The 27331-nt window shown below is 54.1% G+C and overlaps 2 protein-coding genes across 4 annotated transcripts in view; both read left to right on the top strand.

Annotated features, from left to right (window-relative positions):
* The first annotated feature begins 698 nt into the window (after positions 1–698).
* Positions 699–20437, top strand: LOC111158155 (potassium voltage-gated channel subfamily H member 6). 2 transcript variants are annotated; one of them, XM_022520043.1, is made up of 14 exons: positions 699–774; positions 1567–1797; positions 6720–6881; positions 6985–7190; positions 9839–10264; positions 11469–11623; positions 11783–11868; positions 12968–13167; positions 13397–13649; positions 16685–16878; positions 18160–18244; positions 18756–18924; positions 19662–19848; positions 20138–20437. In XM_022520043.1, exons 1-14 carry the CDS (start codon positions 699–701, stop codon positions 20435–20437), a joined length of 2730 nt encoding a protein of 909 aa, XP_022375751.1. The 2 variants fall into 2 exon arrangements, with proteins under 2 accessions (XP_022375751.1, XP_022375750.1); XM_022520042.1 differs by having other exon boundaries at positions 11469–11868.
* A 4284-nt stretch (positions 20438–24721) lies between these two features.
* The window catches only part of LOC111158099 (DDB1 and CUL4 associated factor 7), a 32051-nt gene continuing 29441 nt past the window's right edge, over positions 24722–27331 (top strand). The window contains exon 1 of one of the 2 annotated variants that reach the window (XM_022519941.1): positions 24722–24991. In XM_022519941.1, the coding sequence (XP_022375649.1) occupies positions 24854–24991 (138 nt within the window). In that variant the 5' untranslated portion in view covers positions 24722–24853. The remainder of the gene's footprint in view (positions 24992–27331) is intronic. The other variant, XR_002641336.1, reaches the window with a different exon arrangement.

Below are 27331 nucleotides of genomic sequence, written 5' to 3'. Positions count from 1 at the left end.
GGGGAAGCAGGCCCCCCGCTGAGCAGAGAGCCGGATGTGGGGCTTGATCCCAGGACCCCGGGGATCATGACCCAAGCCGAAGGCAGAGGCTTTAACCCACTGGGCCACACTGGGATTAAGGGTTGTTTAACCGTGAAAGAAACAGTCAGCAAAAGACCACCTGAGGCCTCTAACAACTGCTCCCCTTCTCCTCACCCTCCACCTAAAAGACCCGGCCCGGCAAGGTATGGACCGCCCTACGGTAGCGGGCAAGGGTCCGATAGGGGATGAGGCCACTGGCCAGTGGGACAGGAGCAGAAAGAAGCTCGGGAGAGGAGCCCCGACCCATTCCCGGATGCAGCACTTCTGCCCAGCTCCGCCCCCTAGGAGTCAGGGCCCCGCCCCTGCCCCGTCCGGTCGGGAGAAGTTGCCCCCGCCCAGCGAACCCCGCCCCGCCGCCGCGCGGCTTCTTTCAGCACCGCGGCGCGGACAGCTCCGGGGCTGGAGCTGGGGGAGTGAGGCGCGGGAGCCTCGGGCCTGGGGGGGCGGAGCAGGGAGGGCAGCAGAGGGTAGGCGCAGGGGGGCAGGCGGGGCGCGTAGCCCCGCGGCCCACTCCGGGGGCAGCGCCCACCCAGAACCGGACGCCGCTGAGCCCGAGGACAGGTGGAGACGCAGGGAGCCGGGCGCTGGTGGCTCCGGGCGGAGGTTGCAGCCGAAAGATGCCTGTCCGCAGGGGCCACGTTGCGCCCCAAAACACGTACCTGGACACCATCATCCGCAAATTCGAGGGCCAGAGTGAGTGTATGCGTTAAGGTGGGGGCGGATCTGAACTCCTGGTTCGGTGGCAGGAGTGGTGGGACTCCTTTACTTACTTCGAATGGAGCAGAGTGGGGGTTATTGACGCTGAATGCAAAATCCTTCGTTTTAATGTCCCCGGACATCTTCTGTTCCAGCGAGTCCCACTTAACTCAAATGCCACACTCTCCTCTGGACCAAGAGAGGCAGGCTGCAATGCCCCCTTCCCTGAGCTGATTTCTCGGTATCCCAATCGCTGATCTTCCCTTCTGTCCGGCTTCCTCCTCCTGACACCAACCCCCACCCCTTCCTCCAGAGGTTTCCTTGATCCCTCCTTTTCACCTCCTGATCCTAGCCACTCTAATTTTTATAGACGCTCTCGCCAGGCCTGAGCCCCATCTGTTCACATCCTTGCTCCCTCTTCCTGACTCCTTGCACTGACTCCAGGAAGCCTTGGGCCTCTTTTCCACTTCACTGACCCTATTACTGCCCTGGTCTTCCCACTACCCCCAGGCCTGACTCCCCTTCCCCAGCAATTCTCTGGTCACCGTTCTGATCCCCCCCCCTCCTTACCATCACCCTCATTACTTTCAAGAGTCCCATGGCCATCCCCCATGACTCTGGCCTCCGAGGTCTTCCCACCCTCTCCAGACCTGACTTCTCTCCCTCATTCTGGTTACTGCTCTGCTCTCCCATCTAGACACCCCCTCACTGCTGCTGAGAATCCCTATGATCTTTCTGCCCTCGGTTGCCCAGTCTTGGTCGCCATGGGCTTCCCACATCCCACCCCAGGTCGGAAGTTCCTGATAGCCAATGCACAGATGGAGAACTGTGCCATCATTTATTGCAACGACGGCTTCTGTGAACTCTTCGGCTACTCCCGAGTGGAGGTGATGCAGCGACCCTGCACTTGCGACTTCCTCACAGGACCCAATACCCCGCGCAGTGCCATGTCCCGCCTAGCGCAGGCCCTGCTGGGGACAGAGGAGTGCAAGGTGGACATTCTCTACTACCGCAAGGATGGTGAGCTTCCCTTGTGCCACAGGTTCTGCAGGGCTGACTCGGCCCCTCTCTTGTCCAGCCACAGTGGCCATCGGGAGGGCACTGACCCAGGGACCAGAGGCCCCAACAAATCCTGCTCCTCTCTGCTCCTCAGTTTCCTTATCTGCACGGGGTGGGGTGGGGGGAGGAGCAATAGTCATTGGAATCAATGCCTTCTGAGGTCCTTTCCCAAAGCTGGGGACCAGGGTGACTCACCGACTGATCCTCACTCCAGGCAGGGCCCCCCGCTCCACCATCCCTCCCCCACATCCCCAGTCTCCTGGCTGCCCACTCTGTCACTGTCAGCCCCAGCTGTCAGGCAGCTGGAATGAAAATGAACCTTTCCTCATCTCCGTCTGCTCTGGAGATTAGGGGAGGAGTCACCCCCTCAATGCCTCTGTGGGCAGGCAAGGCTTGGGGGCTGCTTTCTGGGAAACAGGAGTGGACCTGGCTCACCCAGCCCCAGATCGTTGGGGAAATAGAGTCTGGAGTTTGCCCCTACCCAGAGGCTCATCCAGTTTGGGATGTTACTGCCAGCCCACGTTTACTGCAAGCGGGACAAAAGCATGGGGCAGGAGCTGAGGACAGAGCTCCTTTAAGCCCTTTAAGACTCTCCCCCTAGGACCTCAGAGTCTCAGACAGTGGGTGGGAAGAAGGGGAGAGATGAGTGGGAACTAGGATCCTAAAAGTCCCTTTGAAATCACTTAATGGCCCCCCACCCTGGTTCTGCATCAGAATTACCTGGGACGTGTTTTCCAAAACACACCTTCCCTAGAGAGAGGCTGACTCAGAGGTGTGAGTTGAAACCAAAGCAGGTGCACTTGGAGAAATCTCCCTGGCGGTTCTGATGTTCTGTCAAGTTAAGGAACCACTGGCTTAGATAAATCCCTTCATTTCATGGATGAAGAAACCAAGGCCCAAGACAACGGAGGGACTTGCCCGATATCCTACTGCTGGGGTCCAACTTGGGGCAGAACCCAAGTCTCCGGATTTTTGCCTTGAGCTATTTGTTCTGAGTAATCCCAAGAGGGGAGAAAGGACCCCCAGCTGCTTCTGCTAAGAAGCCAGACTTCTGGAGAAGGCAGGCATGAGGGCCCTCTGAGTATAAAGACCAGGTTCCTTTGGATTGGGGCCAAGGGGTACTGAGAACTGAGGCCCTAGGTCCTCCTGCTGCTGCCAACTAAGCAGATGCAGGGGTAATGATTAGGGGAGTAGGAAGAATCTGGTTTAGTTTGGCAGCCCTTGCAGGGTTAATGAAGTCAGAATATTTTTAAAAGCTGTGACCTCAACTCCTCACATCATTGCAGGGAGGAGGTGACAGGGGAGTGAGAAGGGTCTCCTTGAGATAGGATGGGACAGCAGGAAATGGGGGGATAACAGGTCCTTAACCCCAGAGCTCTAGCTGGGCCCCAGAGGCATATGGGCTGGTCTCAGAATCCTAGGGATGTCAGATCAGCTTTCTTAGGGTCTCTCCTCAGCACCCTGCATGTACCTGGGCAGGGGGAAGAGATCAAGACCAGGCTTTGGCCCTCTCAGATCAGGATTCAGATCTTCAGAACCCTGCTGGGGTCTTCCAGATATCAGAAGAGATCCCAGGACTTAGTCTTGGGGGCGTGACCTGGGTGAAAATGGAAAATTACCACATATCTGGTGCCTGCAAACCCCAGCCTATGCCACTAAGCCCTTCTCTGCCCTGTTACCCAAGCCTTAGACCACTTGGACCCAGCTGAGATTGGCCCAAAATCCAGAAAGGAGAGCTTCTTGGCCTGTATTACCCTAAGGAAAGGATGTGGTACTCAGATAACTTATATTCACCTTATGGTCCACTCTGACTACATGATCCTTCTTTTATAATGTTCCCATATACCTTTTAGTCCTCCTGACAGGTCTCCTAATGGTGATTTCTTCCCTCTTCCAGTCAATACCTCCTTTCTTCCCCTCCCCCTTACTCCAGGGAGGTGGAAAAGAGTCCTGAACAGAACTCTAGCTGGTTTATTTATAATCCTCTTTTCCTCTAAAAGGGTAATCCATTGACAGTTCTCCAAGTCAAAATGAAAGTGTTCATGTATCTCCGCATTATACAGCTGCACAAAGTTGGATTCAAAGAAGCCACGGCACTTGGCAAAAATTGCCCCATGAGATAGGGCTCAGAGACCCCTAAGAACCTGGCTCTTCCGCCACCTGCCTTTACTGAGGAAAGTAAGAATCTAACAGATAAGGAGGGATGGGGACAGTCACGACAGACTAAAACTAATGAGAGTTTGGAGGGAGGAATAGAGAGTGCTCAGATCTCTCTCACCTTTATACAGGCCCCCGCTGGACCCTTGGCAGAGGAGCCTAGACCTGCCTGCGTTGGTCGGGCCCTCTTCTCTAATGGTCCCAAACCAGAGCGTCTCCTCATCTCCGAGTCACACTAGAGGATGCCTGGGCTCCTCCAGACCTCAGCTCTGGATGAGGAGGACAGGGTAAGGGCCAAGGTCAGAGGCCCCAGTGTTTTCCACATACTCACCCATGAATGCCAGAAGCTCCAAGCAGGAGGCCACCCTCCCCTGTTACCCTCTCAGTGGCAGCTCTCTCCAGCACCAGCTTCTCCCTGAGGGCTCCCTACAAACCCAGACTGGGCATAAAGAGGTGGGGGTGATAGACAGGGAGGCTGTGTGGAGGAGGGGCAAGGGCCAGGGGGCGAGGGGTGGGGACAACGGGAAACTGAAGGAAGGAGCACATCCAGGGGGCAGAGCAGAGCAGAGAGAAGGGCTGCCTCCCAGAGGGCAGACAAGTCTGCTGCCCTTTGTCAGAGGTGAGGTGGGCCCTGGAAGGAGCCCCTGGAAGGGGTAAAAGGTAGCTCCCCCTGCAGCAGTGGGGCAAGAGCACAGGGACACCGCCTCTCCTGGGCACAGCCTGCGGTGACACACTCACCTGCCTCTGGTCACTCAGACACAGTCACTTGTGAGCAAGGGCAGCCTAGGGCTGTGGAAAAAGAAAGCTCCAAACTCATCTAAATCCTCACAGACTCCTCTCTCTGCCCACCCTAGAGGCAGCAAGAATGAAGGTCGGGCACGGGATGCACGACTCCCCTCCAACCCTCACTATTATGATGGGTCTTTGGTCCATTCCCATCCTCAGTTTTCCCAGAAGAGCATCAGTGGGCAGGTCCTACCTCTTGAAGCCTGGGCCTTGACAGTGTCCAACAGCATAGAGAGCCTGGAGACTCTGCCCCTCTGTCCAGCTTTGCCCTCTCCCTGCCCTATCCCAGGCCAGGTCTCTGGAGTGCCAGAGAGGAGTGCCAGTGAGGGGACAGTCTGGCCTTGGTGGGGATGTGTCGGACCACTGGCCAGCAAGCCTTCCTGGGTAGGTCCCGGTGTCCCAGGCTAAGAGTTTGGGCTGTGGCTCAGGAGGCTGAGCCCATAGCCCTCTGAGCCCAGGGGCAGTCACAGAGGCAGGTGGGTGGCCTCTCCTCGGTGTGGATGTCTCCCCCGGGGCACAGGGCAGCAGCTGGCAGATGGCTGCCTGGTGCCTGGGAGTCGGGGAATCTGATCCAGGAGATCCCTGCTCCCAGGGAAGAAGGTGGGAGAAAGGATGCAGGCCACTTAGCTGCACCCCAGTGCTGATGGTGTGAGGAGGCAGTTTGGGGGAAGAGAGATCCTAATGGACCCCAAAGTAGCAATGCCCCTGTCAACTGGACTCCTGCGTGCTCACATTTACATGTTCTTTCATTCACTCAACCAACACACAACACCCAGGACAGGTACCGACCCCTCATACATGAGACAGACCCAAATCTACCCTCAGGCAAGCTGATCTGCATATTTACTTGAGGCCCTGGCTCTTAGCATCCTGCCCTTTGGGCCTGATACCCACCAACAGTTTCAGCTGAGGGACATGGGACCACTGGGTATCATGGAAAGGGGGACTATAGAGCATCTACCCACCAACTCAGGCCATAGTCTGGGCTCTGGGAGTATGTGGCTATCTTAGCTCTGATTGCCCCCGCCCACACACACACGCAGGGGAGACCCTGAAGCCAAGAAAGAAGAACAGAGGGCCAACAGCTAGGTCTAAGCTGCCTAAGAGGGCGTGAGAGGGATAGAAGGAGAGGGGCCTGTCCCCAAACTGCCATCTCTCTCCTTCTCCAGACCCCAGGCCACTGCCCTGCCTGCCCTCTAGTCCCTGTACCTCTGCCTTGGGACCCCTGGGGCAGCAGCCTGGCCTTTACTCCAGTGTCTTCATCCTGGACCTGTCCCTTCTCCCCAAGCTGTTATGTGCTGAGAGCTCAGCGAGACTAGCCCCACCACACCTCCCCTTCCAGCCCTCACCAGTCAGTTTCTCAGAACCCCAGGCTCTGCAGAATGGAGGGGAGGGCTATGTCTGCCCCTCCCCTGAGGCACCATCATGGATCTTGAGGCCCAAAGTGCCCACTGTCTCCAGGTACAGTACTTAGTGTGTTTTCCGAGTTCCTTCCAGCATCAAGGGAGCGGGGCATCTTTGTCGGGTAAGAATATGGCAGCTGAAAAAAAAAAAAAAAAAAAAAAGGAATATGGCAGCTGAACCCAGGGCTAGCCAGAGCTACATGGGGGTAGAACGCCTGACATCCCCTCCCCACTTAATCCACCCCATCTGCTCAGCTTTAATTACAGCAGAAGCAAACCTCAAGGTTAAGCCCTGAGCAGAGGGCTGAGTGTGGACTTGGGCCCGATGCTACATTATCTCCTAATGAGCAGCTAAGCTGCTCTCCCCACCTCTGCCCTGTGGGTGGGGCACCTGCTGGGCAGCATCACCAACCTTCTACCCAATAGTCCCATGGCTGCCCTTCACTTGACCTCCACCCAGCCCCCTCCCTGGCTTCCCCTGGCCGTGTTACTGCAGGAGGGGATCCCTTCTGTGACCCCTCCCAATGGTGTCTGCAGCCTCCAGCTTCCGCTGCCTGGTGGACGTGGTACCCGTGAAGAACGAGGACGGGGCCGTCATCATGTTCATCCTCAACTTTGAGGACCTGGCCCATCTCCTGGCCAAAAGTGAACGCCGCAGCCTGTCCCAGTGCCTGCTGTCCCAGAGCTTCCTGGGCTCCGGTGAGGTGGGGGTACGGGTGGTGGTGGGAGGGATGCGTGGGGGTACTAGATGGGACAGCTGGTCCCCTGGGCCTGGCTGCTCTGACCCTGGGCCTGCTTTCAGAGAGCTCTCATGGCAGGCCGGGGGCACAGGGGCCTGGCACAGGCAGGGTCAAGTACAGAACCATTGGCCAGATCCCACAGTTCACGCTCAACTTCGTGGAGTTCAACCTCGAGAAGCACCGCTCAGGCTCGACCACGGAGATTGAGATCATCGCACCGCACAAGGTGGTGGAGCGAACCCAGAATGTCACTGAGAAGGTCACCCAGGTACGGGCTGCAGGGCAGGGTGGCGGGGCTGTGCTGGGCCTCCTGGGTCCCTTCTCAGGCCTGGGGCTGGGGGTGGTAGAGACAATCAGCTTGTCCAGCCCCCTGGGGTCTGGTCTGAGCCCCAGGCCACCTGTCTTGCCGCAGTCTGATTCTTTAGCCCTGAAGGCCTACCTAGAGCCTACCATCCTGATGGAAGCGGCGGGGAGGTGGGTATCAACAGAGCCTGGGGATAGTGCCACACCCTAGCTCTGGAGGAACCTGGGAGGGGGGATCACCCAGGCCACCACAGGGGCCTGTTCAAGTCTCTGCCAGTCACAGAAAAGGAGAAGCAGGGAGAAGTGTCAGGGCCGTCCTAAGGGGAGAAGAGGAGGAAGGATGGAGGGCCCTGTTCCTGTCCCTGTTCCCCACCTCCACCCCCAGCCCACAACAGGATCCTCCCGCCAGCCAGGCAGAGGGGAGTTGGCCCTGGCGTCTTAAGTTCTCTTTGAGCATCTTCCTGGGGATTCATGCCCTGAAGCAGGCCCAGAGTCAGAGGATCCAGGGCCAGGGGACCAGCTGTCCCATCTGGAATGCCTCCCTCCCTTTAAGCCCCTCCTTGGCCAGTCCCAGGCAAACCTTCCTGGGTTTTCTGTTTCAGCTGACCCCAGTGTGCCCTCACATAGGGCCTGATGTCCCAGTCCCCACCACCATTCTAGAGGGAAATGCAAGAACCCTGTCTGAGGTTCAGATGACCGGAGTCCTGCCCCTGACTTGTTGTATGACCTTGGACAAGTAACCTTAACCCTTTCTGGGCCCCAGAGCTCTCCTGTAGAGAGAGTTGGACTCCACGGTCTCTAAGGATCCTTTCGACATTGAGTAATGGAGACATCAAAGGGGGCTAGTCCAGGGCTGAGTGAGGAAGTACAGGTCATGGGGGTGGGGGCCTAGGGGGCCTCCACTCAGCTTTCTCTGAGGCTTTGCCTTCATGGGGGATGGGTCAGTTCTTTTTCCTCCCTGCCCCCTTTCACTTGTGAACAGGTGGGATGGAAACTCCCTGTCACCCAGCCCCTCCCCAAATGTGAGAACCCTGGGAAGGAAACACCCCAGGCTGCAGGGCCCGGGGCCTCAGAGGTCAGGCAGGGTGGCCCTAGTGACCTGACCATGGGAGTCCTGCCAAGGCCACTCACCCCAGGCCCTCAGGTTGGCACAGTGGTGATGGGGGTTTAGACTGGAAATTTGCCCGTGAAAGACTGACAGGCCTGGCTGGGGCCCATGGTCCCGGCTCCACCAGCCCCCCTGCTCCTATCCTGCCCCCCCACCCCAGCGCCCCAGCCTGCCTTGGCTTTCCCAGCTCACCCTGTAAGGGCCCTAAGGTAGGAGAGGCACCTGACAGACCTCAGGGGAGGGAGCTGACATGGGCCCCGAGTAGGGAAGTTCCCCCGCCTCAACCAAGGCTCAGAGGTCTGGGCCCTCACACCTGAGCTCCTACCTCCTAAGGACCTAAGCCCTTTGATGGATCCTCCTTATTGTGACCTCATCTGTTAACGGATCTGATTTGCAAAGGTTAGAATGTAACACTGCAGATTTTCTCAAACCAGGGCCATCCGCCAGGGCCTATCCAGTGGTGGTGGTGGGGTTAGCGGGCCAGCCCTCAGGCTCCATCAGGAATGATAGTAGAGCGGCACGCGCCACTGGGATGCACGATCACGTCTGGAGTTGGTTGTGCTTTGTTATCCACTCTGTGGACAGAGGAACTGAGGCTCACAGAGCTCATAAAATTCACCCCAAGACAGACGTATAGCAATGTCAGAACTGGGATCAACCTGGAAGGTCTGGCTGGCTTCAAAACACATGCCCTTCCTGATACCCCAGCTGCCTCTAGTGTTGGGTAGTTGGCAAGAGCCTGGGCATGCCGGGCTGGGCCTGGTGATCCTATATTGGCCATAGTCTCCGAGGCAGGGTGGGAGGGGCAGAACAGAGGGGCTTCAGCTGAAAGTAATGAGCAAAGCCCCCTTACACACATGCAAAATAGTTGGGGCTCCTTGGTGCCCAGGACCTGTCAAGGGCTCAGATTAGCTACATGACCCCAGTTTGACTCTTCCCATGGAAGGCTCTGTGAGTTGGCCCCAGGGAGGCCCCTCATTGGTCTGGGCTCCCCAGGACCTTCAGGACTGAAGAGGTTCTTCTGGGAGTGACTTGGTCTCATCAGGAATCCTGACCCCTGGGAACCTCCCAAACCCACCAGAGAGGATCGAACCCCCAGCTACCCTCTTCGATCTAAGTTCTTCTCTGGAACATGCCCACGATGACTCCGAGCCTGGTTCTCCTCCCCCCACCCCGCCCCCCCACCCCGCCCCAGTGCTGTCTCCACTCCAGGCTGGCCTGTTTGTGAGGGAGCTGGTGAACTTCCAGCCCGGGTTCCCTATCCAACAGAGCTGTGTCCTTCCTCATGTAACCCATCTCCCTCTGTACTTCCTCCCAATACACCTGTCACCTTATGAATTTGCCTCACACATGCTCTCCCCATCTTTGCTTCATCCCCTCTACCCACCACAGCCCTCATCACCCACCCTCTCCCACAGCCCCCTCCCCCAGCCCCTCCGAGAAGCCTTCATCCCTCCCAGCCCTGTCTCACTAGCAACGGACACCCTATGTATCCCCACCCCCAGGTTCTGTCCCTGGGTGCCGACGTGCTGCCGGAGTACAAGCTGCAGGCTCCACGCATCCACCGGGGGACCCTGCTGCACTACAGCCCCTTCAAGGCCGTGTGGGACTGGCTCATCCTGTTGCTGGTCATCTACACGGCCATCTTCACACCCTACTCAGCCGCCTTCCTGCTCAGCGACCAGGACGAGTCACAACGCGTGGACTGTGGCTACACCTGTAGTCCGCTCACCATGGTGGACCTCATCGTAGACATCATGTTTGTCGTGGACATTGTCATCAACTTCCGCACCACCTATGTCAACACCAACGACGAGGTGGTCAGCCACCCTCGCCGCATCGCCGTCCACTACTTCAAGGGCTGGTTCCTCATTGACATGGTGGCCGCCATCCCCTTCGACCTGCTCATCTTCCGCACTGGCTCCGATGAGGTGAGCAAACCCCATTCAGGCCAGCGGCTGTGGCCACTCCCTGTGCCCCAGCCCTGAGGCTTCCCAGCCCCACAGTCCTGGGTGCAGGGAGCACTTGGTGTTGAGTACCTTTGCCAAAGCAGGTGGGGATAGAGAGGGGACCTCAAACATGTGTCATCTCCCAGCCCCTTGTGCTGGCTTCTAAAGCACACTTACCCTGGAGTTGGAAAGGGAATCCACAGGCTACTTCTGCAAGGCAGCCTGATCCCCTGGTCACCCCCAGACCCTCTACTATGCCCACTCACTTCCTACGGCTGACATGAAGGCATTTGCAGGCTCTTCTCATAGCTTCTAGTTCCACAATGTCCTTTTGCCCCCATCCTTGGGATCAGCTTTCCATTCAGATCAGCTCTGCCTTCTGTGTACCAGCCACCCCCACAACAGCCCATCCAGCAGGGGGCTGGTGGGGAGGGAAGTCCATCATCACTCCCTGCTCCCGTGCCCACCCACTTCTAGCCAATCTCTTTCCCTCCTCTCCACCCTAACCGCCCCTGCCAGAACACCGAGCGGCCCTCTTACCCACCTCTGCCCCAGCGCTGCACCTGCCAGCCTCACTCCTCCACACAGAAACCAGGACCGGTTTCAAATCATTTATCTGACCCTGTAGAACCTTCATTGGTTTCTCAGTGGCTTGAAATCAAAGCCAAGCTCTTTTTGGACCTTGAGGTCCACAGGAGCAGCCCCCAGTCACCCACCCTCCAGGCTCATTTCTCACCACTCCACCATCTACCCTGCACTCCAGGCGGCAACACCACACTTGGTTTCCCATGCGGGCTGTGCCGTTTCACGCCTCCATGCCTTCGTTGCCTCATTCCACTCCCTGTGCCTAGAATGCCTTTCCTTCTCCCTCTGTCTGCCCGCACACTCAGCCTCAACTCTCAAGATTCAGCTCATGAGTGAAGCGTCCCCTGTTCTGTATTGATCACCCTTTTCTCTGCACTCCCCAGGACTTCTGTCCTCACAACCATAACAATGTTTTGAGATTTAGGCTGAGAGCTCCTTAAGACCCTCTGCTGTGCTGTGCTATGCCGTGCTGCCACCGGCTAAGAGCCCAATGTTTGTTGAATGACTGTGTGACCACATGCACAAGCAACCAAAGGTGATCCTAAGTGCAGCCTTTCCAGGGCTGACCCTCGGTTCCATGGCCCCCTCCCTGCCCCTCCAGACCACAACCCTGATCGGGCTGCTGAAAACGGCGAGGCTGCTGCGGCTGGTGCGCGTGGCGCGGAAGCTGGACCGCTACTCTGAGTACGGGGCAGCTGTTCTTTTCCTGCTCATGTGCACTTTTGCGCTCATTGCACACTGGCTAGCCTGCATCTGGTATGCCATCGGCAACGTGGAGCGGCCCTACCTGGAGCCCAAGATTGGCTGGCTGGACAGCCTGGGCGCGCAGCTCGGCAAACGCTACAATGGCAGTGACCCAACCTCCGGCCCCTCGGTGCAGGACAAGTATGTCACCGCCCTCTACTTCACCTTCAGCAGCCTCACCAGTGTGGGCTTCGGCAACGTCTCCCCCAACACCAACTCTGAGAAGGTCTTCTCTATCTGCGTCATGCTCATCGGCTGTGAGTGCCACCCCATGCCCAGGCCTTACCTGTGCCATTCAAGTTTTAGTTGGTAATGAGACAGAACACAGTAAAGCTGTGGGGGATGGGCAAATACAAAGCATGCAGCACAAGGAAATTTTGCACCTGTTCACCTACTACACACAGAATTTAACACACGTACAACATTTTGTTCTGTGCCAGGCAACAGGACCAGCTATACTATTTGTAGGGCCCAGTACAAAATGAAAAGGTGGGGACTGTTTATCTAAAAAGTCTTAAGGATTTCCAGAATGGTGACAGCAGAGCCAGCAACCAAGCCCGGGGGCCCTTCTTAGCACAGCTCACACACCCATGAAGCTGGCCCTTCAGGCATTTTTGTAAGTGCTTGTCAAAGGTGCATGCCCTGTGGGGGCCGTATTACAAGCCCAGTTTACCGACCAAGGAGACTGAGGGTCCTAACTTGCCAGGGATACACAGAGACCCAGTTTTATCCCAGGGGGCCGGCTCCTCTGACTATGTGGCCCCCTCCCTGCCCCTCCAGACCACAACCCTGGTCAGGCTGCTGAAAATGGCGAGCCTGCTGTTTTCAGGCTGCTCCGGGCCCTGCACTGCGCTGCCTGCTCCCCAAGACACCTCGTCTAGCAACACAAGAGTCAGATGGAATTTTACACGTAGAAGTTGTCATGTTCAGAGTATTTAGAGATGTGAAAGCCCAGAGAAAGAAAAACAAGAAAAAAAAATGGGTGAAAACAGAGACCAAGAGTTTTCCCTTTATTACACTTTTTTTTTTTTTTTTTTTTTTAACAACTTGAAGGAGGAAAACAAATCTGTACTAAAAAAATCATTGCCCTAGTTCTCAGGAGTCTGGCCTCTGGGTCCAGGAAGGTGCCAAGAGACACAGCACAGAGGGAGGAGGGAGGAGGGCAGGAAGCCCAGGGGCTTTTGTCCCTCTGTGTGCCCTGGAACCGTTCTGGGCACTCTGACTTGGCTCTGGACGGAGGGGCCCCTGATTAGAGGGTTCCTAGGGAGAAAGAGGTCTGGAGCAGGCCTTGGGGTGCTATGGCCTGGTGGGGCTGCGAAGGAGCTCACTCCCCGCACCCCTGCTTCTTCACCCCAGCCCTCATGTACGCCAGCATCTTTGGCAATGTGTCAGCCATCATCCAGCGCCTGTACTCGGGCACTGCGCGCTACCACACGCAGATGTTACGTGTCAAGGAGTTTATCCGCTTCCACCAGATCCCAAACCCGCTGCGGCATCGCCTGGAAGAGTACTTCCAGCATGCCTGGTCCTACACCAACGGCATTGACATGAACGCGGTGAGCACGCGGTGAGCCCCGCGGCCTGACCTCGGGTGGGGCAGGCGATCCAGCTCATGTCCCAGCTCTGGCTGAATGCCCCCGGGGGAGGCCAAGGTCCCGTGGGCACAGGGCATCCCCAGCCCCCTACCCTCTTCCACTCTACCCCCTCCCCCCGTCACCCCCCCCCTCTGGTTCCCCTAGCCCCAGGCCCAGCCGCATCCCGCTGGATGGGGCCGCCCCCTCACAGGTGCTGAAGGGCTTCCCCGAGTGCCTGCAGGCCGATATCTGCCTGCACCTGCACCGCGCGCTGCTGCAACACTGCCCTGCCTTCCGTGGAGCCAGCAAGGGCTGCTTGCGAGCGCTGGCGGTCAAGTTCAAGACGACTCATGCACCGCCGGGGGACACGCTGGTGCACCTGGGCGACGTGCTCTCCACGCTCTACTTCATCTCTCGTGGCTCCATTGAGATCTTGCGCGACGACGTGGTGGTGGCCATCCTAGGTGGGTCGGGCAGGGAGGGCAAGACCGGTATGGGTGGGTGGGGTGGAAATAGAGATGTCCTGCCTGGACTACTCCATTCCTACTGGCCTGCCATGTGCGCATGCTCGGTGCTCAGTGGAGAGCTTTTTTCTTTCTTTCTTTCTTTTTTTTTTTCCTTTAAATACCTAGCTCACTGAACCCTTAAAACAAATCTCTACCATGGGTTCCATTTTCCTGATAGGGAAGTAGAGGCTCAGAGAGGTCATGCCGACAGGTGGCCAGACCAGGATTCCAGGGCTACGTGTCTGACTCCAAAGTCCAAGAAGGCGCCTACCTTCTTCCACTCTTGGGGAGCTCAATGTGAGAGGGCAAAGCTTTATCTTGGGTGGAGGGAGGACCCCAGTCTCATTCACTGCTGCTATACGGACAGCTGGACACTTTGGAAGAAGGATATGAGCACTGGACAGGGGACAGAGTTGGGGGCACACAAGCCCCTGCTCCTTACCAACCATGTGACCTTATGCAAATCACTTCACCTCTCTGAGATGATTCTCATCTTCCTTGCCTTCTCCCTGACTTTAGCCCACCCCAAGACTCTGATCAGGATGCCAGCCTCTCCTTCCTTTGGTCTCCATGGCTGGGCTCTCCTCCAGCCCCACTGAACAGGCTGCCTCCAGTTCCTCTGCTCAGTCCTCTCCCTTTGGTCGCCCCCCAGCTGGTGTTCACCAAGTGTGGGCTCTGCTTTCTTTTCCTCACTCAGTACCCTCACCTGAGCTACTGCCTTGCTCCCACGTTCTCAGCCGTCCTGGCCCCAATATCTCCTTAGGCCAGAATATTCCATTCCTTCCTGGGTATGGCCACCCTATATTCCATAGGCAGACCAAACAACGTGTCTGTGTCTAAAATCATTATCTTTCCTCAAATCTGCTCCTTCAGAATCCCCATCACTCTGAACCATCCGTTGCTGGGGCCAGAGATCTGGAAATCAACCAAGGGAGCACGCTTCTCCTTTCCTGTCCCATCCCCACCATCCAGGCAGCCACAGACTCCCGTCTGTTACCCTCCTTAATACCTCTCTATCCCACACCTGTCTCCTTGTCCCTGTCTGGCTCCAGCCCTCATCACATCCTTCCTGGGCACATGTCAAGCGCTCCTTTCCTGTGTCCCTACATCTGATCTACCCCCATACTCCATTTTCCACCTTCTGCCAGTGACCTGAAATTCACATCTGCATATTCCTATTCTATTCAAAATCTTTCCATGGTTCCCCATGACCCATGACATATGTAAACCCCTGATCACAACATGCACAGCCCTCCCTGATCTGGCGTCCCTAAATCCTGCCAACCTCCCCCCTGATACTTCATGCTGCTGCCATCCAAACACAGACTTCCCTACCCTGCAGTATCTGTCACACCTCCCTGCCTTTGCACGTGCTGCCACTCTGCTTGGAGCACTTTTCTAGCAGATCCTGGTCATCCTTCAAGGCTGAGTTCAAGCCGTGGGCTCCTCTATGAGACCTTCCCTCACTCCCAGCCTACCTTAGAAGTGCCATCCACGTGGGAAGGATAATAATTCTATTTAATAACTAAGAAGCTAGTCCAATGTAAGTTTCAGTTAGAGACTTGAAGTCCTCTCATTTTGCCTTGAGTGGAAATGTACATTAGGTCATAATCCTTTGTCTACTGGATAACCATCATTTTATGATGTTGCCCAGTTTTCAAGCTTATGAATTTCATATGTGAGTCTGGTGAGTCCCTTCCCTCTCTGGACCTTAGTCCCCTCCTTTTGAGTGATCTTTGATCCTGTTCTCTTGGGCAACAGGTCTTGGCTTCCATCCATCATTGTCCATGTAAGCCATTAGGGCTCCTGGTCATACTGCCAGGCTGAGGAGCTGGACTTCCCCGTGGGGAGTGGATGTCAGGCAATCATGGTCCCTGGCACCCCAGCCCTGGGCTCTCTGTCTGCCCTCACTGGGCAGATGGTTCTTCTACTCTGATTGCCTTTCTCCTGCGGGCCCAGTCCTCATTGTCACAACCCAGCTCCTACATCACATCTTCTGTAAGCCTTTCATCCCGGCCTCCACCAACCTTGGTCGATGAGCCCCTCCCCCTCCTTTTAGCTTTTTGTTCTCCCCATCCTAAGACTCTACACATGATGCATAAACTAGTTGGTAGCTTAGGTGCCTGTCTTGTGGGACTTTGGGGGCTCTTTGGGGGGGGTGTATAGGATCTTATTCACGTTTACACCCTGTGGCCAGCACAGGGGGTCTGGCACCAGGAGGAACCTTACCCTCACCACATGCCCCAAGTGTCATCACCCTACATCCACCCTGGGACATCCGTCGCCCCCGGTGCCTGGCACCAACCCGTCTGGTGCTTCTTGCTATTTGAGGCAGGTTCTCAAGCATCATATCTGTTCCTCTGGACAGCCCAGTGGGGTAAGCAAGGCAGATATAGTTAAACCCATTTTAGAGAGGAGAATGGTGGGGTCCAGAGAGGGGAAGTGACTTCCCCAGGCTTCCTCTGCCAGGGCCATGCTGGTTACCTGGCCCCTCAATAGGGAGTGGGAACACAAAGAGATAGAAGCCTCAGACCTCACTGTGGGGGCAATGGGGGCTCCCAGCCCTGGGTTCCCTGCACTCACAGCACCACCAGACTGAGGGGCAAGGAAGAGGTTGAACAGGGAACCTTTCCTGCCCACTTTCCCCTGGAGTGGAGGGGTGGATAGGGGCAGTGCCAGAGAACAAAGAAAATAGAAGGGGGGGTGGATTCTGATAGGGGGTGGTCCTGAGGGGCCTGGAGACTAGTGTTGGGGGAGACCTACATGCTGGGATGGTATATGTCCTCTTCAGAGTTCAGAGAACAAAGAAAAAGGCCGTTTTCACGTCCAACCCCTCCCCACCCCCAGCCAGCACACCCAGGCTTGTCTCTAGCCCCAGCCTGGCAGGATCCCTGGAGGGGGGAGAGTTCATGATCAAGGGGTCCTCAGGGAGGCTCTTCCAAGGAGAGCTCGGAGCCAGATCCTGGAGAGACCCCTGTCCCTCTGGCTGGCAGGAAAGAACGACATCTTTGGGGAACCCATTAGCCTTCACACCCGGCCGGGCAAGTCCAGTGCAGATGTGCGGGCCCTGACCTACTGTGACCTGCACAAGATCCAGCGGGCAGACCTGCTGGAGGTGCTGGACATGTACCCGGCATTTGCAGACAGCTTCTGGAGTAAGCTGGAAGTCACCTTCAACCTGCGGGACGTGAGTCTGGGCTGGGTGGGCCAGGGCGGGGAGTGGCCCTCAGCCAGCTGGTAACAGGCCATGGAGGCTGCTGAGCCCTTGGCCTGCCTGGCCTCAGGGGACCCATCTGACCACCTCCCTTCCTTTCCACCCCATCCTGAGTCCTTCACCGTAATTTCTTCTACGCCTACTGTGGCCAACATAATCCCAAATGTGATGAGAGCTACTAGTTATTGAGCACCAACCCAGCTTCATTTAGTCTTCTAATCTCATTTAGTCTTCTCCTTGCACAGGGTGTAATTTCCCCCACTTTCTAGATGAAGAGACTGAGGATAAGAGAGGATGAGTACATCAGTTAAAGCCATACCGTTTTCAGTAAGCCATACAGTCAAAGGCAGAGCCAAAGAGTGGACTCAACTTTGTGCAAATCTACAGCTAAGGTTTTTCCCACCTCACAGCACCAGGCTGGAAGGGGGCATCTGCCATCCAGGGGCTCACAGTGCCAGGTCCAAGGGGTGTAAACGAGTGATAGAGCAGCCTCTCCTCTCAAGCTTATCACTCAGTGGAAGAGATTATAACAACTCAATGAAAATAAAGAGCTTCATAGTTAAATAACCAAGGAAGTCACGAGGATGTGTGGGGAGACCAAATTTCTACGGAGCTCAGGGTTGCCAAGGAGTGCCCAGAAGGGACTGTATGGAGAAGGGGTGTCTGGAATCAGTTAGTGTGAAGGAGGGGGCAGGCATGCCTGGCAGAGAAAACAGTGGCTGAGGTCCTGGCACTGAGCCTGCCACCCCTCAGCCTCAGGAGGATGGGTTCTGCTGGCTCAAGCTCCATGCCCACCTTCTAGAAGATGGTGCTGAGGCAGGTTTTCTTGCTATGGACAGCTATTCCAACCCTGTCTATTCTGCTCTTCTACCCCCAGCCAGTATCTCGTCTTCCCACCTGATCTGTCTAGGAGATGTTTTATAAAGAATCTGCCTTGGGGCCCCTAGGCCCTAGGAGCCATCAGATGGCCCAAGTGCTCAGTGGCTGGACCCTAGGGCAAGAGGGATGTGGTCCTGTGGACTGGGGCATATGTAGCCCCTCAGTATCCCCAAGTTACATGGTGCCAAGAGGGTGGTTGCCCACCTGTGCAGGAGAGAACCTTTAGGAAGCTTTCTGGAGCATCAGGGGAAGCCTGGCCTCCTGTTACTACTTTCTCACCTAGCTGTCTCAAAGGCCACAGGAGGGGGGTTGCAAGGGAGAAAAAAGCTGTCCCAGCTTTGGTACCTGTCACTTGATGCTCTTGTTCCCCACAAGGCAGGCGGGGGTTTCCAGTCATCACCCCAGCCAGCTCCAGGCAGCCAGGACCACCAAGCCTTCTTCCTTGGTGACAACCAGTCAGGTAAGCAAAGCCAGCCTCCACTAGTGTTGGCCCCAGCCTCACCTAAAGCCCCTGCCCAGCCTCCTACCCCTTTCAGGTCCTTCCCCATCTTCCTCAGCTTCAGACAGAGGGCAGCTCCCTCTCTGAGGCTCAAGAATAGACACCCTTGTCTCCTTCCTGCCCCCGTGTGCTCAGAACTTGAACAAGGGCTGTTTCACATCAAGGCACAAGGGGAGTGGCTGGGTTGCAGCTCCCTGGACAGTAAGGCCAGGGCTGGACTGTCCCCACGCAGCCAGTAGCCCCACCCCCTAAGCTGGGGCCCTAGCCCCCTTTTCGGGGTTAGAGTTTTCTGGGCCCTAGAAGCCAGACCTCTATGGGGGCAGGACCTTGTACTTCAGGGCACCCAGGTAAAGAGATCCACTTCTCCCAACCTGTGTTACCATGGCAGGTAGGGGGAGGGGATGGGCTCTGCTCCAGTTCATGCCTGTGGAACCAGCCACACTGAAGCTCAGGCTTCCTTTCCCTCCTGCAGCCGCAGCCCCTTCCTTGAGCATCTCAGATGCATCTGGCCTCTGGCCCGAGTTGCTGCAGCAAGTGCCCCCAAAGCCAAGGCACAGTCCCCCCAACCCTCAGGGAGACCCAGACTGCTGGCCTCGGGAGCTAGGCTCCAGGCTAGAACAGCTCCAGGCCCAGATGAACAGGTGAGTGTCCTGTGGGCCAGGAATGGGGGTGGCTGCAGAGAGCGGGCCCAGCAGTGGGCTAGGCACGGGTGCCCCCTCTTGGTGGCTCAGGGACATCACTGTGTACTCTGTGGGTTTTAGAATGGCTAGCCCCATTTAGCTACAAGTCTCCCCTTCCCTAGGTCACTAAGCCCACTTCCTTGGGCGGCTTGTCCTAGCAAACCCCCAGACATACCAAGGAAGACTTTCTGGAAGAGGAGCATAACCTCATGCAGAAACAAACTCCATAGGCCCTACCCCTATACACACACCATAGAGTGTGTGGCCTGTGGATGGCAGGGCTGTGGCGGTAGAGGGAGGGCTTGGGGCGGTAGAGTCTTGGGCTCCTAACCTGGCTCTACAACTGACCAGCAAGAATGTGGACAAGTTACTTAACTATTCTGAGCCTCTGTTTGCCCTTTCATGAAATGAGGATAACCAGAATACCCATACTAAAGCTCCCGTAAAAGGGCTAAATGAGGTGTGCATAATGCCTGGTCACTGTTATTATTGAAGTCAGGGATGTGCTAAGGGAAATTTCAGCAGACCTGTGGACTGTAGCGGGGAAGTAGCATCAGGTAGGTCCCAGACTGCCATTGCGTGCAGCAGGAATGGCATGCCGGCTGCAAAATTGAGAGCTGCCTCAGGACCTGAACTGCTCTCCCTTACCCTGATGCTGACTCTGACCCTGACCTTGACTGTGGGTTTCTGTCTGGCAGGCTGGAGTCCCGCATGTCCTCAGACCTCAGCCGTATCCTACAGCTCCTTCAGCATCCCCCGCCCCAGGGTCACGCTGGCTGCATTCTGGGAGCCCCTATGTCCGATGACCTGGCCTTGTTTCCTGCAGCCTCAGCCACTCAGAGTCCAGGAACTAGGCTGCCCCCGGGCGGTCTGACCCCTGAACAGGTGAGCAGATGAAGGGATCCCCAAGGGCTTTCCTGGAGGCAGCTGCATGTCTGCCCCACCCGGAACTTGGTCGCTTTGTGGCATCAAGCCCAGAGCCTTTGCAGTCAGAGAGCAGCTGTGGCTTCTGCTGTCCTCCTTTACGTCATGACAAGCAGCCTGGACAGGTGGTGGCAAAGCCCAGATTGTAACCATAGATCCCACAGCTGGGGCAAGGGCAACAGGACACAGCTCCTGCCAGTTCCCATCCCTGATGTTGGTGGCCTCCCCCTTTCTTGCCCCCCACCCCCAGGTCCCAAGCTGTGGCGACTTGAACAAGTATAGGCTGACACGAAGGAACTCCTCCTCCAGGGGGCCTCCCCTGGCTCCCCTGGCTGCAACAGACAAAATTCTCACCGTTTCCTCAGAACAGGAGCAGCCTGAGGGGCTCCTGTCGCCCTTGGCCTCAACTCTTCATCCCCTGGAGGTACAGGGACTCATCTGTGGTCCCCGTTTTCCCTCCCTCCCTGAACACCTCAGCTCCATCCCCAAGCAGCTGGAGTTCCAGAGACATGGCTCAGATCCTGGACTGGCAGGAAGTTGGAGCCACTGAACCCCAAGATAAGATACCATGAGGGGATTGAAAGTGGGTGAGAGTGAAGGATTTGGGGGAGGCAGACAGCTGCCCAATGGACCTCTGAAAACCGTTCTCCTGCTGTAGCTACAAACTGCCAACCCAAGTGACCCACAATGGCGAATGGTAAAGAGGCTCAGGAATTTCCCAGACTCCTCTAGGACTCTGTTTAGATGGTGTTTGAGGCTCAGGTGTAGAGGTAGCTTACGGGACGGAGGAGTCACTGAAGAAAGAAGTTTTTGATCCATGTGAGAACCTTGCTCTCGGCTGGGTACTGCCACCCGTGGCTCAGAACGATCCACCGCTTCATGGCTCAGCACCCAAGGTTAGTGAGAGCTCCTGCCAAGAGCCTTTGAACCGGCTGAGGACAAAAGTGTCCTCTGTAGTGGACACATCAGGGCACAGAGCTCCAGGCCCCAGCTACTCCACCCCTCATGGTTCTGTGATGACCTTTGGGACGCTACCAGGTAGCGGAATGTCTCACAGCTAATAAAGTCAGCACATTTCATGTTGGGCTGAGTGTGTTACTTACCTGGGAGTCATCAGGTCCTTGATTGTGCTGTGACTCCAACAGCTGTGGTCTTCTTTGAGTCCCTCCCACAAGGAATTGTGTGTTGGGGACCTGAAGGTGCTCTGCTGGACCCAGGAACCCACAGGAGCATGGAGCTTTTAGCTAGGCTAGGGTAAAGGGAAACAGAGAGGGTCTGGCTTGGCCAACACATCTGTAGTGCTCACCCTGTGCCAGGCCCCTGCTGACAGTTCTGTAGATACTGGTTCCCTAAGCCTCACCACAATCCGATGGGGTCAGTATTATTGGCCCTGTTTAAGAGACAAGGGATCAGAAGCAGCGAGAGGCTACGAAATTTACGTAAGCATGAAGGGGACCTCTGGGATGCTAGTACCTTCTTGCTTCCTGATCCAGGAGCTGTGATGTAAGTGTATTTCAGATGGTGAAAATATGTGCACTTCTATATGTAAATTATATTTCAATTTAAAAAAAAGGAATGAAGGGGTGTCTGGGTGGCTCAGTGGGTTGAGAATCGGTCTTCAGCTCAGGTCATGATCTTGGGGTCCTGGGATCGAGACCCGTGTCAGGCTCTCTGCTCATCACAGAGTCTGCTTCTTCCTCTCCCTCTGCCTCTCCTGCTGCCCCTCCCTCTGCTTGTGCTCTCTCTCTCTCTCAAATAAATAGATAAAATCTTAAAAAAAAAAAAAAAAGGAATCTTCCCTAACATTACGGGAAAAGGATGACATGGTTTCAATCCAGGTCTGGGCTGAGAACATTGCAGTTAATCACTCTAGTGAAATGGAATTTTGTCCAAAAAGTACCTGGTCCCTAGCCCTCAGTCCTTTTTCAGAACTTCTTGAAAGAATTTTGAAAATGAATCTCTCCTACCACATACACATTTTTAACATTTAACATTTAACATTTGAAGTATTTCACTGATGAGCTTAAATAATTGCAAGCATGTAATTTCCAGTGTATTGTGAATATTGATACTTTATAAATTGCCTCATTTATACCAATCCATTTAGATCCAAGTAGCATAGTGATTTCAGAACCAACAGCATTCTTTTTTTTTTTTTTAAGTAGCATCCATGCCCAATGGGGGGCTTGAATTCATAACCCTAAGATCAAGAGTCACATGTCTGCCAACTGAGACAGCCAGGAACCCCTAACATAATTCATTTTCTTTTTTTTAAACTTATTTTATTTAAATTCGGTTAGTTAACATATAGTGTAACATTAGGTTCAGATATAGAGTTCATTGATTCATCAGTTGCATATAACACCCGGTGCTCATTACATCACGTGCCCTCCTTAATGCTCATTACCGGGTTACCCCATCCCCCCCACTCTTCTCCCCTCCAGTAACCCTCAGTTTGTTTCCTATAGTTAAGAGTCTCTTATGGTTTGTCTCCCTCTCTGATTTCATCTTATTTTATTTTCCCCTCCTTTCCCCTATGATCTTCTGTTATGTTTCTTAAATTCCACATATGAGTGAAACTGTATAATTGTCTTTCTCCGATTGACTTATTTTGCTTACCATAATACCCTCCAGTTACATCCATGTCATTGTAAATGGTAAGATATCATCCTTTTTCATCTCTGATTAATACTACATTGTGTGTGTGTGTGTGTGTGTGTGTGTGTGTGTGTGTGTGTATCTCACATCTTTTTTACACCATTCATTTTAAAAAAACAAAAATAGGGGCACCTGGGTGACTCAGTTGGTTAGTGGCTGCCTTTGGCTCAGGTCATGGTCTCAGGGTCCTGGGATCTAGCCCCATGTTGGGCTGCCTGCTCAGCAGGTAATCTGTTTCTCCCTCTCCCTCTGCCCCTTCCCCCACTCACGCTCTCTTTCTTTCAAATAATGAAATCTTTTAAAAAATAAAAAATAAAAACACGAGAATAAGCTCTTCTTTAACATCATTCTTTTGTCTCTTTTCATTCTATTCCCACCACAGTTTATGCTACATGTAATTTATTTCCAGATTTAAGATCTATTATTGATAACCTGATCATAACTGTTTGCAACAAATATATATATACACATTTAAAAAAAAGATTTTATTTATTTATTTGATAAATCACAAGTAGGCAGGCAGGGGGTGGGGAGCAGGCTCCCTGCTAAGCAGAGAGCCAGATGCAGGGCTCCATCCCAGGACCCTGAGATCATGACCTGAGCTGAAGGCAGAGGCTTAATCTACTGAGCCACGCAGGTGCCCCTATATATATAAATGTTAAAATTAAATTTTTGTAACCTTACCAAGCTTTAAGGATTACACTTATTAGTACAGAGTTGTTCAAAACAACAGAAATATATTTCAAAATTTTTAAAAATTATTTTTAAAAGTTTTTTAAAAATTTTATTTAAGTAATCTCTACACCCAAGGTGGGGCTTGAACTCAATGACCCCAACATCAAGAGATGGGTGCTCTACCAACTGAGGCAGCCAGGAGCCCCAAATATTTTTCAGAATTTTTTTTTATAGAAATTACAATTTTATTGCAAATGCATGTATAAAGGAGGGTATTTTCCTCTCATAGCTCATGTGCGGATGAATATTACTTTTTTACCAGCGACAAGGTTCAGCAACACTTTTATATCTATTTTTCTTTATTTTTTAGAAAACTTGTTCAAATAAGTAAGCAGATAGAACACTAAGGGGTTTGTTATATACAGCAGTCACTTAATTCTTTTTGAGTTGCTCAAAGATCCACTATCTTTAAAACGATAATGATATCATCTAGCAATCCCATACGATTCTCCTTTAATTGTGTTGAAAGCAAAGCATAAGAAATCATTCAAATTATCAAGAGATATTACCTAGATTCAGACCCTTCTCCATTTCAAACTGACTACACAGATAGGTTTAGGACTTGATTAGCTTTTGCCTTGGCCTCGTGGGCGCTGGAGGGGAAAGGATGGAATGAATGGGAACCGACAAAAATTTAGGGCCAAGCAAGTAGGGTCGCCCGCCGATTTAACTGAAAACCAACCCTGAAATTCCGAGCATTTCTAGAATGTCCAGGAAAGCGCGGGAAGTCCTGACTACAGGTGGGTCGGTCTGCAAAGGCGCGTCCCCCGCCGGCCCTTGGGGGTTACTGGGAGACCAGCTCCCTGGTGTGCCCGGCTGTGAGCACCAGTAGGAAATTAAGGTGATTCCCACTTGGCTGGGGCCAGGCTGCCAGGCCGCAGGCCCCTGGGTAAGGCAGAATATAAATTTCTACTGGAAAGCGTGGAGAAGCCTCTCAGAATGGCAGCTGCAGAGAAGTCAGAGCAGGTCACGTAGGCGGTTTCACTGTCAGAGACTTGGCCTAGAACTTAGAGGCCTGGCATGCTGCAGCTAGCTAACCAGCCTCTAGGCCACCCACGCCCCCATTCACCCGCACAGCGCCGTTATCTCTCTGACTGACATCTCTACCAGCCAATCAGCTTTGCGGCTGAGAAAGCGCCTCCCCCCCCCCACCCCGAAGTTGGGCCGGGCAAGTCATTGGAATGACAAACATTTACGCCTATAGCGAAGGGCTTCAGAAGCTACGGGCGTACTAGCCAATGAGAAGAAGGAACCTTTCAAAACGACATGTCAGGCAGCCAACGGCCGGCGCCGCTAGGGGGATCGCGTGGCTTCCGTTTCGAGAGGGCGGGGCGGGGCTTCAAACGGAAGGTGGCTGTTGTCCGAGCCGAAGCAGGTTTGAAACTGGGGTTCGGGCCCGGTAGTAGTTGTCTGTCGCCGCGGCCTCGCTTCCGGGCTAGGCCGTTCCTGCCCGCCCCCGCCCCGCCTCCCTTCGGACCCCTCAGTCTCAGGCCCGGCTCCCCGCCTGACTCGCGCTCGGCCTGCAGCAGATCGCTGTCGTCCCGGCCCGCACTGCGGCCCCGCCGCCACCACCATGTCCCTGCACGGCAAACGGAAGGAGATCTACAAGTATGAAGCGCCTTGGACGGTCTACGCCATGAACTGGAGCGTGCGGCCGGACAAGCGCTTTCGCCTGGCTCTGGGCAGCTTCGTGGAAGAATACAACAACAAGGTGGGCCGGGCAGGGGCTCGGAACCCAGCTGGCGGGGAGCGGGCCCCGGGAGCATCCTTTCCCGGTCGGAGCCCAGACCCCAGCACCCTGCTGCGGACTTGTCTTAGCGCTCCCGGAGCGGTTCCTCTGTGTCTGGCCCTGTGCAGAAGCTTTCGCACTCGTTGTCTCATTTAATCCTGGCAGCACTCCTGTGTAGTCAGGAGCGTAATTACCCCCATTTTACTTGTGGGGAAACTGAGGCACCGTGTGTGACTTGCCCGGGTCAGACAGCTATTTAGTGGGGGGGGGAGATGGCTCTCAAACTTGACTTTTCACCCAAAAGCTACGCAGTTTATCACGCCAGTCGTCTCCCTTCCCGCCGCATTGCTTCAGCTGGGGGGCGGCCTGGGGAAGAGAGAGGGATGGCTATGAAGATGCTGGTGCCTCAGTTGGTGGTCATACACTTTTGGCTACACTAGGTTCTTTTAGGGCTGTTTACTGTGCAGGCCTCCCCGCCTCCTCCCACCCCCAGGTAACCCTTCATGGATCCCCCAGCCTGTCTGCCGGGAGTGTCACTGCTGTTGCTGCCTCACATCTGTCCTCTTAAAAGTGATCTCTTTTTGGAAATTTTGGTCTGTGACCGTGATCCTGACATGTTTCCTGAATAGAGAAGGATGACGCTTTCCTTATGTCTTCTTGGCTTCTTTCATGGTGCTACAGAAGTGTAACCTTAAGTAGTTAAGTTTTTCTGGATATTGACAATTTGAGGATCTTTCATAGAAGCACAGGCGGTAGGAAGCTTTTAAGCTGACATTGCAACATGAATTTACTTTTGAAAGTTGTTGAATATGTCAGTGGGAAGAATTTTCTTTTCCTTTATCCCTTAATCTCTTCCACTTACTGTATTAAGCACTGTGAGAATGATCAGAGCAACCTAGAGCCTTGGCTAGTGGTGTTTAAAGCCTTATACTCCTGCTTGACAGCACGAACACCATGACCTAAGAAGAATGAAACTTTGGGGCCAGTGATAGGCATGGTGCGGGGGCGGGGGGGGGGCGGCGCAGGAGCTGGGTGGAGTTTGGTTCTGTTTAGTCCGCTGAATAGCTGTGACGGGTTGTACAGGTTAATCTTATTTCTGACTCACAGTTTCTTGTAGGAAAAGAGTTCTTTTTTACACTGTCAAAAAACATTTGTACATTGTGAGTTTGTTTACAGTGTTCCAGAAGCATTAGAGTCTAGGTCTCAACTTTTCTGGAACCTCCCCCCCTTTTTAAAGATTTTATTTATTTATTTGAGAGAGAGAGTGAGATTGAACTTACGTGCACGAGGTGGGGTGGAGGAGGGAGAGAGACAACCAGACTCCCTGCTCACCAGGGAGCTGGACGCTGGCCTCCATCCCAGGACCCAGGGCTCATGACCTGAGCCGAGGGCAGAAGCTTAATTGACTGAGCCCCCCCCCCCCCCCCCCCCCCCCGCGCCCCTCTGAAATTCCCTTTGAGAAATTGATGGAAGCAAAAGCAACGGACTCTGATTGCCCAGATATAACACACACAGTTTACACACAAATCCCAGGGACTACTTGATGATATTGAAGTCAACCCATTGTCCACAAAAAGAGTCCTGAGAGAGACATAGTTTTATTTTCTGTAATGGCTTCCTCTTCCGTACCTCCCATGGTAGTCTTCAGAATGGAATGGAATTCAAGGTCCTGATGTGGAAACTGTGTCTGTGTTGGTAAAATTGAGACTACTAGAACTATTATTTGAGAATATATGTTTTTTTAAAAAAGTAAAATATATCTTTCAAAGGGCTTGAGATTTTTTACGCAAATTGATGGACTTTCTTTTTTGGGGGTGGGGGGGGGCAAGGTCTTCCAGAGTCAGTTTGGGTAAGCACTAGCAGCCCTATTTCTAAGAAAGGAAACTAAGCCAAAGTTAGGCTACTAGTGGAATCAGTGAAGTAACTGTGGTCAAACCTCACTTACAGGAACTCTACCCCAAAATTGTCCTTTCTCTCTTTTTTTTTTTTTTAAGATTTTATTTATTTACTTGACAGATAGAGATCACAAGTAGGCAGAGAGGCAGGCAGAGAGAGAGAGGAGAAAGCAGGCTCCCCGCGGAGCAGAGAGCCCGATGTGGGGCTCGATCCCAGGACCCTGGGATCATGACCTGAGCCAAAGGCAGAGGCTTTAACCCACTGAGCCACCCAGGTGCCCCTATAATTGTGTTTTCAAATGTGTAAAATACATAAGAATATGAAGGAAATCTATTATATTGAATTACAGTTATCAAAAACATTTTTTAAAAAGTGGACCTAGGGAGCCTGGGTGGCTCAGTGGGTTAAGCCGCTGCCTTCGGCTCA

The sequence above is a fragment of the Enhydra lutris genome, unplaced genomic scaffold, assembly GCF_002288905.1.
Source record: "Enhydra lutris kenyoni isolate GAN:26980312 unplaced genomic scaffold, ASM228890v2 scaffoldscaffold57, whole genome shotgun sequence".
NCBI classification, from domain to species: Eukaryota; Metazoa; Chordata; class Mammalia; order Carnivora; family Mustelidae; genus Enhydra; species Enhydra lutris.
The sequence above is the reverse complement of the archived record's forward strand: the minus strand, read 5'-3'. Positions and strand labels throughout refer to the sequence as shown.

Coding starts and splice junctions, on each gene's coding strand:
- LOC111158155 (XM_022520042.1), top strand. CDS start 699: ATGCCTGTCCGCAGGGGCCACGTTGCGCCCCAAAACACGTACCTGGAC. Junction 7,191..9,838: donor TCACTGAGAAGGTCACCCAG/GTACGGGCTGCA, acceptor CCCCACCCCCAG/GTTCTGTCCCTGGGTGCCGA. Junction 18,925..19,661: donor CTCCAGGCCCAGATGAACAG/GTGAGTGTCCTG, acceptor TCTGTCTGGCAG/GCTGGAGTCCCGCATGTCCT.